The following is a 10,159-nucleotide window of genomic DNA, read 5'->3' on the forward strand; positions in this document are numbered from 1 at the left end:
TTACACATTGCGGAGAACTCTCGAAACAAATCACAGATATAGCAGTTCACACAGAGTTAGATTACGAGATGAAAACTCGTAGTCTTCCCTCTACACCCATACAAAATGCAATCGGCAGCAACACACCTGATAACCTCTACATATAAACTAGACCGTAAACGTCTCGCTGGAAAACTAGTCATAAGAACCTTAACTCCAAGACGAACTACGAAAGGCATGATCCCTTCAACAAGGGTACGTAGGCAGCCGTCATAACGCACAGCCCGAATCTTATCGCGAGCGAGAAGACCATTTACCACGGACCTTTTCAACCATTAATTTCGCCTAACTCACCTAACTTGCCTAACTTGCCAAGCCACTCGTAGAACCTCACGCTAGAAGCTCATGGTTCTAACGAGCTGGGGGCTAACTGTTGGGGTCAAATCAAACAACGATCTCGCCATACAACCCATCCATCGATCAACATAGACGTCCAAACGGTCGCCAGACAACCAGAATTCGGCAAAAGAGCTTATGATCTTTATGGTAACAAGAAATTTTACTGGGAAGAGAAAGATGAGTATGGAGTCTACAGAGATGATCCCAAATTTGCCAGAGATCTAGATGGACACACAATTCCTGTTCATACCAAAGATATCAGAAGATTTCTGGAATGAGCTTCAAGAGATGAACCAGCCTACATATGTCTTCCTGAACATGGTAGCTCATTCACACAGACAAAGTTGGTACCAGAGATCTACACCAAGGATTAGATCAACAAGATGTTCTATGGAGTCTGTGGTGAACATGATATGAACAAAGAAGCCTCCCAGATGAAGCTTGATGGTGTCTACTATCCATTGAATGATAGTATAAGTTGGCTAACCACTTGCATGGAGGAGATGAAGCAAGACATAGCTAGAATTCAGAATGCGACTGACGTTGCTCAACCTCCATCGATCGACAGAAGACAACCCCAATCAATCGACAGCAGACAATCACCACCGCTCGCCAGACGCCATCACGAATCGATCGACAACCGCTTGGCCGCATCGATCGACACCGATCCGCCACGCCCACACACAATGAAGTCTCAACCAGATTTCCACACTAGAGAAGAGTTAGATCAGTTGGTAGAAGGGACCAACAGAGCTCTGGAAACTACAGGGGAGAGGCTTGATGGGAGATATGATGACATCTTTCCCAATGGATCTTACAATAAGTGCATTGACCTCCAAGGTTGAAGCTATACAAGGGGAGTTGGTGGAGATTCAGAGTTACATTGCGCGTCGACCAGAAGCATCGATATCGATCGACAGGCGCAACAACAAATCGATCGACACCAACCTTTCAACATCGATCGACAGTGCTACAAACCGAGGCCAGCTAGTACCAAAGATGACATCCGACATGTCCAACACACCTTACCATGGAAAAGAGATCTCATCTGACACTTACGCCGCACTTACCAGACATCAATTCAACCTTGAAAGTCTTGGTGAAAGATTGCAGAGGATTAAAAACACAACTGCAGCAATGAAGGATAAATGGTGCAGAGGGGATGAAGCAATGAGAGGCTTCACTGGTACATGGTTCAACAAGCGCAAAGAGAGATGGATACTTGTTTTCCAACAAGTCCCAGTTCTCAATACTACTAGCCAAAACACCTCCAAAGTCAAGCTAAATGACTATAACAACCCACTATTAGGTAATATTTATTAAGTTTTTATTAATTTACTATTTATGTTGGTTTTTAATTATTGCAGGTCACAAAAAAAAGATCCGAGTAGACTATTGCCATTTGTATCGACCGACGCGAACAAGTCGACATCGATCGACATTGCCTTACATGTGTCGACCGACATCAACATACTTACATCGGTCGACATCTATTCCGATCTAGAGCTTTGGTGAAAAGGCAATTTATGAGTTTTATTGATGGCACAATCTGAACACAAAGTAGTTTGAGATACAGATTGAGTACAAGGTAAAGAGAATTTTGAAATAATAGCTTTAAGAATAGAAGCAGACGGATGTCCTAGGCGGTAATGCCAATCAGACAGTTTGTTTTTGGGTGCAGGAGAAGTAAAAAAGGCTTGAAGGGTTGAAGGGTTGGCTGGCCACTCATAGAGCTCATCCTTGGTCTTGCCTTGGATTAACGGGACCCCCGAGCTGAGATCCTTCACCTGAAACGATGCAGAAAAAAATTTAACAGATACTTGGTTAGCATTACATAAGCGATAGACTGAAATGAGATTTTTTTTAATATTTGGCACACATAGAACATTGTTCAGAGATAAGTTTCTTGTAGCTGAGGGCAGAGTAATAGAACCAGAGTGTGTTATGGCGAGACCAGAGCCATCTCCTATCAGCACAGAGTCATCACCATAGTATGGTTGAGTGAGCGACATGTTGTGGAGATCACTAGTTAGGTGGTGTGTCGCACCTGAATCCATAAGCCATGCTGTGGAGGGGTGTGGAGCCGAGAGAGCAAGGTTAACTCGTGGCTGCCAGGGACTGAAGGGAGAAGTGCTGACGTTGTTGTATTGAAGTTGAGACGTCTGTGGCATCTGGTGACAACGCCTGGCACTGTGACCGAAGACACTGCAAATTTGGCAGCGACCTTGGTATCCTTTCGAGGGCTTGTACTCCTGCTTCTGGAACTGGTTTAGCTTGTTGTTGTTATTGTTGTTCCAGTTGGAGTTGTTGCCTCGTTATTGATGTGGCTTTGAGCGAGTTGTCGCCATGTTCGCTGTAACTGGAACCACCGAGTTGACAGAAGGAGTGGAGGTCGCCAGTATCTTTGCTTCCTTGTTGATCAGCTTCTCATGGATCTCGATGATAGAAGGCAAGATCTCACGACCCTCGACTTGATCAGTGACTGTCTTATACTCTTCTGGCAGACCATCAACAATGAATTCAATCTTATCCTGAAGATCTAGAGGCTTGCCAAGGAGAGCCAACTGATCAAACCTTGTAGTAAGACCACGCATGTAGTCGTCAATGGTCTTGTCTCCTTTGGTGTAGTGCTTGAGTTGGAGACGAAGCTGTTGGATATGACCTCGAGTTGGCGTGGCGTAGGTGGTGCTGAGTGACTTCCAGACATCATTAGATGTCTTGGTGTTGGTTACCATCGCTTGAATCGATGGAGACAAGGTACCAATCAAGGCACTGTAGATGAGGCGGTCTTGATGACGCCATTTGGTGAAGGCTAGATTCACAGTAGTTTCGTCATTGACGGTGATGGTTTGTTCCGGTGCCGGCGTGGATCCGTCAAGATGTCCTACGAGGTCGTAACCATCGAGGAGAGCAGTGACTTGGAGATTCCAGGTCATGAAGTTTGTTGTCGTGAGCTAGGTGATATTCACCATATTGATGTTGAGTAGATTCTGGTTGTTTTGAACAGTTTCTGCAAGAGGAGCGGACATTGTTAAAGCTTGACGAAGAAGACGAAGTTTGAAGGTGGCGGCCGAGAGGAAAGAAAAAAATTTAGAGTAATCTTAGGCTCTTGATACCATGTTAAGATTGTATTTGATATATCTTTAACACTATACATGAGGACTTATATATACAAAGCTCATAGGTCATTCCATAACTATACATTCCTAAAACAGAGGTATTCAAATCATAGAAGATATTCTCGAGATATATGAGATATCTCTTACACTTAGAACCCTATGTATTCATTGATTGTTCTTGGCCTCATGATTAATCATACACTTTCCATAGTTAATCATCACTTAGATTTTCCACTCTTAGATAATTCCTTAGACAGGTCACGCAAACGTAATCCCTATTTCTGAGTGGATTTATCCAGTAATGGTTATTTTAATGTAAGTGTACAAACCCAGCTCTGTATGACTGTATCGAAGAAATGTAATAACATAATTAAATACTCTTTCCTTTTAATCTGGTTTATGCGCTCAAACCCGTGGCCACTGTGGACTCACAACCTACAATAACCAAATAATCAGTTAACTTTTCTCATTACATTCGATTTTCTTCAAAAGTTTCAAAGTTTAGACTTGATAAATGTGTAGTGTGTAGAAAGGGAAATTTCAATCAGTTCACTAACGTGTTATTCTAATTTCTAACCGATTCATTCAAAAATCTTTTTGATGGCTTTCTTTATTTTAAATAGAAATTTATTTTCCCTTTTTTATTTTAAACAAATATACTCAAAACCTATCTATAAATGTTTTCGAACTTTATTAAGAAAATAAGTAAAAATAACATAAATATTATATAGGTAACAAAATACAATATTATTTCATAATCTATAAAATGAAAACACAAGTAAGCAGGGAGAAATTAAATTTCTTCGATGATTTAAATTTACAATCTGCTTTTTAATTGAATGTAAATTGTATTCAAACCAAAAAAAAACCTTTTATACAATAAACACCTTCATAGCTGAGTAATTTTAAACAGTTTTTATTATTATCTTTTCTAAACAAATAGTTTTTATTTTAGAACAATTTACACTCCGTTTTTAAGAGATCAACTAAGTGTCTTCCTACACCATGTGCAATAAAAAAATTTAAAATATTTTTTAACAGATAATATAAATTATATTTTAAAATAAAATTTTATTAATATTGTAAATTTTCTTTTTCGTATCAATATTTAATATAAATTTGATTTAATTAAACATAAAAATTATATTTAAGAATATGCATGTATATATTTGAAATTATAATCTTAGATAGATTTTTCTATCTATTTATTTTAATTAAATATATTAAATAAATTTGTAAAAGTTGCATAATTACCAAAAATTAAAATTAAACATGGGCTTTTTTGCTAAATAACTAAAAGAAAGAGAAATTAGATTTTGGGAGAGAGAGTAGAGAGAGATAGGAAGAGAAAGTAAGAGAGAGGGGGAGGGATTTTGGTTAGATTTTTAATTTTGTTTTTTTTTTTCTTAGCAACTTGGCCTAATTTCCCATTAAACAATATTTTTAAAATTTGTAGATATATAAGAAAATAAAAATTTTACGATTAAATTTTTATAATTTTCTAAAAAAATTGTATACATTTTTGGAAATTTTGGTACTAAAATTATATAATTTTAAAATATATAATTAAATTATATTTTGAAATTTATAATGCCATATTTCAATATATTTATTTTAATGATGATTTATGATTTATTTCCATATTCTAAAAAAATTTCAAAAAATATTAATTGACATTAAATGTAATATATGAGTTATTACCATATTTTAAAAACTTTACCAAAAATATAAATTAACATTAAATGCAATTGTCCATGTCATATTAAGCCGAAAGACATGTCATCAATTTCAGTATACATGTCATATTTATTTTATGAAATTGATTGTATAAAGAACATGTGCCAAAATCACTTCGCAAATATAGTCTAGAGGATATAATGACAATTCATTTCTTAAAACACAAACAATGAAGCTGACCTCGAGAGTGCTAAAGACCAGTCGCATTCGGCTAGCCACAACTGATGGATCCTCTGCTTGTCCCATCACTGCCATCTGCTCCAACTGAAGAGTCTTCACCGGAAGCCTACATTTACCCAACAGTCAGGTAATGTCATTTTCGTAAATAATGTCTAGAATTCGCACTTATTACAAACATTGGATTTGTCATCCATAGTACTAGTGGTATGGATAAAAAAAAAAAATCCGAACATATTGTTCTTACCATGCCATTCCCCTAATATAGTATGCATTGGCTATAACCGCGCAAAAGCCTCTCCATTTGCTTAGAGTTTCTTCTGAAACCGAAGGAGTCGATGACCATCTCACGATCGTGTGTTGTGGCGTACATAAGATTGTGATGAATACAATTCTAAGCCACAATATACATTGATCTACCTAGCGGAATTAATACCATCAGCTCAAACTGATAAAGACAGAGCTAAAGATTTAATAATCACAAGTTCATAGTAATTAACTAACTTACTAACCTCGGACAGCAAAATCTTGGACTTGGTTTGTGTACTTCCTTGGACCTGGTAACTCTCGACTCGTTCGATCTCTAAACCTGATTCTTTCATAGCCATAAGTTCTTTTCTCAAATCTTCATCTGTACAACCGAGCGCGTATGCGTTCACACCAGCAGAGATGAATTCCTTAAGACACACACAAAACATGTTAAAATGGTTACATGATCGGTAAGATAGCAAGAACGAAGCTAAAATCAGTAAAAAAAAAGAAAATTTACTTTTAAGGTTTCGCCTTGACCGCGTTCAATCACGGTCCTGTAACGTTTTAAAAGACTTATAGCTATGTTGCGTGATGAACGGTACTCTTCATCGGAGTTGTTGCGTGAACAATAAAACTTGATGAAATAAATAAATAAAAAAACACAAAATACAAAGAAGCTTAGATGCTATATGGATTTTATAACTTGTATCCATAATAAAACAGAAATCACTAACCATCCATCTCTTTCGGTGATGAGTTTGACCATGTGGAGAGAAAGATAAGTGGTAACACTCCACATTGTACCAAGGAAATCTTGATCCCGAGAAGACAGAACAACTACTAATCAAATAACCAAAAGGCGTGGTTCTGTATCCGCGCGAAGTGGCAGTGAAGCTAAAAGGAATGTGGAATTTGTTGATAGCACCCGAGGAATAAACAGCTAACATGGCTGAACCATATCAATGAAGCGATGCCCTATCTTGCCACACAGAACAACACCCAAAAACAGAGAAAATGTAACAAGTCCATTAAAGCAAAAGAGAGAGGCTTCTACTTGAAGAACACAACTACTTTAGGAAATAAGATTCTAACAGATTGATGTACTAGAGCAAAGAAAAAAGCCTTAGCTTTAGATATTCAGAATCAAAACATAATTTTCATGTCTATTTACTATTGTATTAGAGATTTCTACAAGTAAAGCAAGAATCAAATATGAATTGGAGATAAGAAAGGAAATCAAAAGCTCTGATCTTTAGAATGTCTAGAGAAATGTCCTCCTAATCACTATTCAGAGAAGCACAAGATCATCTCAGTACTCAAGTACGGTCATTTAATTAATCTGAGCTTACAAGGTGATAGTATATAATAAAACCAATGCTTACCTCTTTGAAAACCCAGATTCAGATGCAGCAATTTTCCGTTTTAAAGCGCCTGCAAACAATTGGGGGAATGAGATAAAACAGAAACTATATATGGAGGTTATAAGCATGTATATGCGAGGTCAATTTGAAGCCACCAATAATTTGAATGGCTGCCAAAAATAATGAACAACTAGGTTACTGAACATTATATATAATTTTTTTTTATGTATCATATGTTCTTTTAGATATTTATAAAATAATAAGTATATATTAAATAATTAAAATGTCAGTAACTATTACATATATAATTAAATTGGCGTGAACACATAAATAAATTTCACTAAGCCAAACAATTACTTTTCTATTTAATATTGTATATAATTAAATTTAAACGACGTTAGCATATATATATATAGTTTGTATTTTTAGTATGAGTTGTTTACATATTGAGTTACTTTGTGTGTGGCCTTTATCATGTTGGGTTACTTTCCAATGTGTACTTCTGGGCCTTCTCTCACATTGTTGTCTTACCTTAATGCACTTTCTCACAAATTAGATGAAAGTTCTGGTTACGGTAAAAGGAGGAAAGTAAATAATACTTTGCTGTCTCGGTTGCCATTAATTGGTGAAGCTCTTAATTGGTAGGTTTATTGAACAGTGGGACAATTTTTTCACCGTTAGATCTATGTATTTTAAAACGAATCCAATGGGTTGGGACGAAAGTTAGTACGATGAACCCATACCAAAAGCGTGTATGCATTAATTGCTCGTCTTCTACGCTTGTTCCTCTCCCGCAAAGAACACCAAGCATAAATTGCACAGAAATTTTGGTAAGCTTCTCCGGTCTGATGAATTCACAAAAAGCACTCTACTGAAGCCTATTTTGATTAGTTTTTCCGGTTTACGGTTTTTGTTTGTAGGTTTGAACTTGTGGTTAAGAGATGGACAACCATTGCATGGTCATAGCTGGCGAGTGGGTCTGTGGCGTCGAAGGAAAGTGAGATTTTGTCATAGACAAGCAGCAAATGTCCCGTATGGTCCCGTTCCATGATGGTATTACGCTGAGCCAGTTGGAGCATAACATAATGAAGGAGTTCAGCTTAGAGGGGAACCTTGGAAGTGTAGCATTAAGCTACTGGCCACCAACAACTCTAGAACTCGCAACAGGGATAAGGACACCTCCTGTCTTACTCACCAACGAAGGTGATGTCCGCTATTTCCGTGTGAAAGAGAAGCCTTCGGGTGAAAGAGGTGTGGTCCCGAGAAAGTGATGCGTTTTTTAATGTGTAACTAAGATACCAACGAAAAATTATATTTGTGTGTTTTTAATGAGTAACCAAGCTGGTTCTGGTTCTAGGGGAAATTAAGACAATAGAGCAAGGAAAAGTACTGCACATGGCCAAGGTATGCCAACGTGTTATGTGTCCAAGGAAAAGTATGTCTACACATAAATTTTTCTTTTAGTATTGATATATATTAAATGATGCTTTCTACTCATATGGTTATTTTATCATTTGTGTATTTTTATAACAAAAACTTTAAATAACTGATAACAAAATTGTGTGATTAATAGTTTTAGTAATTTTAAAAAAAAATTAAAAGCTAAGTTTAAAATTTAAATATTAAGTTGTTAATTTTTGTTCAATAACTTTTACCAAAATATTTGTTCAAAGCAAATTTCGAAATTAAAATATTTATATATTTATTAAACGAGACTTCTTACTTATATGATTTTTTAATCATTTATATTTTATCATAACAAAAACCTTTAAACCATGGAACCCAAAAATTTGAATGTGAGACTTTTAATAATTTTAGTAATTTATAGACGTTTTAAAAAAAAAAAAAATCTAAATATAACATATACAGAAAAATCTGAATTTTTATTATATGGTTAATGTAGTTGTTTAATTTATTTTGTTAATTTAAAGTAAACAAATATGCTAGAGAATACACTAATTTTTATCAAATTTTTATTATTCAAAATCATTAAATTTCATATATACTTTAGCCACATTAAGAAATTACGTAATTTTTATTTAAGGAAAGAATGAAAACATTAATTATGAATTTATGGTTAGTTTAATAAAAAAATTATTATATATTTAGATGAACCAGCATAATTTTGTAAGGATTCTAAGACTCATTGTGGTGATGACGCATGACTAATTCAAATGTTGTAATGCTTATCTTTTAATATATAAGGGATAATAGTGAGTTTCACATAACATCGCCGTCGAGGCTGTGAAGAGTCACCTTCTGAGTGACAAAGCGGGTTCCCTTTTAGCATTTTAGAAGGCTACTGTCCTAAAGAAGGTAACTTCTTACTGGTAGGCAAGAGATTGAAAGCACATTGAAGATTAACAAACTATATAACAGTTCTTTTCTGCGATTGAATCAAGAAGACTGTTATAGGAACTTAACTTCATGATCCATTTAGTCCTATACGGTTTTTGTTGGGGTCAAAATCGGTCACGACGGAATCAATGCCTGAAAGTCCGTAAAAGTCAGCATGAACGTTTTTACGAAAAAAGTAATCTTCGTAAAGATATCTTTACAAAGAGCCTTGCGGTAAAATCTTGTTCAAACCTCAATCAAATCTCAATACCGATTGTACGAAGGAAACATACATGTATCCAATTCGGCCGCGGACAAGCTCGAGTATGGCAATCGGACCACGGACAAGCCAAGCTCGATCGATACGCGGCAACCAAGCATGCACACAGCTCGGTCGCTACGTAGCGACCGAGCTCGAGCCAAGCTCGGTCGCTACGTAGCGACCGAGCTCGAGCCAAGCTCGGTCGCTACGTAGCGACCGAGCGTCTGTCCTGCTCGGTCGCTACGTAGCGACCGAGCTCGAGCCAAGCTCGGTCGCTACGTAGCGACCGAGCGTCCGTCCCGCTCGGTCGCTAAGCTCGGTCGCTACGTAGCGACCGAGCGTTCGTCCCGCTCGGTCGCTACGTAGCGACCGAGCTCGAGCCAAGCTCGGTCGCTACGTAGCGACCGAGCGTCCGTCCTGCTCGGTCGCTACGTAGCGACCGAGCTCGAGCCAAGCTCGGTCGCTACGTAGCGACTGAGCGTCCGTCCCGCTCGGTCGCTACGTAGCGACCGAGCGTCCGTCCCGCTCGGTCGCTA

At 37.2% G+C, this 10,159-nt stretch overlaps 1 protein-coding gene across 4 annotated transcripts; it reads right to left on the reverse strand.

The window, feature by feature from the left end:
* Nucleotides 1–3,699: 3,699 nt before the first annotated feature.
* Nucleotides 3,700–7,226, reverse strand: BNAA03G59840D. Of its 4 annotated transcripts, none has more exons than XM_013884367.3 (7): nucleotides 7,046–7,225; nucleotides 6,398–6,642; nucleotides 6,181–6,297; nucleotides 5,924–6,088; nucleotides 5,659–5,831; nucleotides 5,415–5,520; nucleotides 3,700–3,932 (listed from the first exon to the last, which is right to left on the reverse strand). In XM_013884367.3, the coding sequence occupies exons 2-7, from the start codon at nucleotides 6,608–6,610 to the stop codon at nucleotides 3,903–3,905; spliced, it is 804 nt and encodes a 267-aa protein (XP_013739821.1). In that variant the 5' UTR covers nucleotides 6,611–6,642; nucleotides 7,046–7,225; the 3' UTR covers nucleotides 3,700–3,902. The 4 variants fall into 4 exon arrangements, with proteins under 4 accessions (XP_013739821.1, XP_013739827.1, XP_022575117.1 ...); XM_013884373.3 differs by having other exon boundaries at nucleotides 6,398–6,638; nucleotides 7,046–7,223; XM_022719396.2 differs by lacking the exon at nucleotides 6,181–6,297 and having other exon boundaries at nucleotides 7,046–7,226.
* Between the last annotated feature and the right edge of the window lie 2,933 nt (nucleotides 7,227–10,159).

The sequence above is a fragment of the Brassica napus genome, chromosome A3 (assembly GCF_020379485.1).
Source record: "Brassica napus cultivar Da-Ae chromosome A3, Da-Ae, whole genome shotgun sequence".
In the NCBI taxonomy this organism is placed as follows: Eukaryota; Viridiplantae; Streptophyta; class Magnoliopsida; order Brassicales; family Brassicaceae; genus Brassica; species Brassica napus.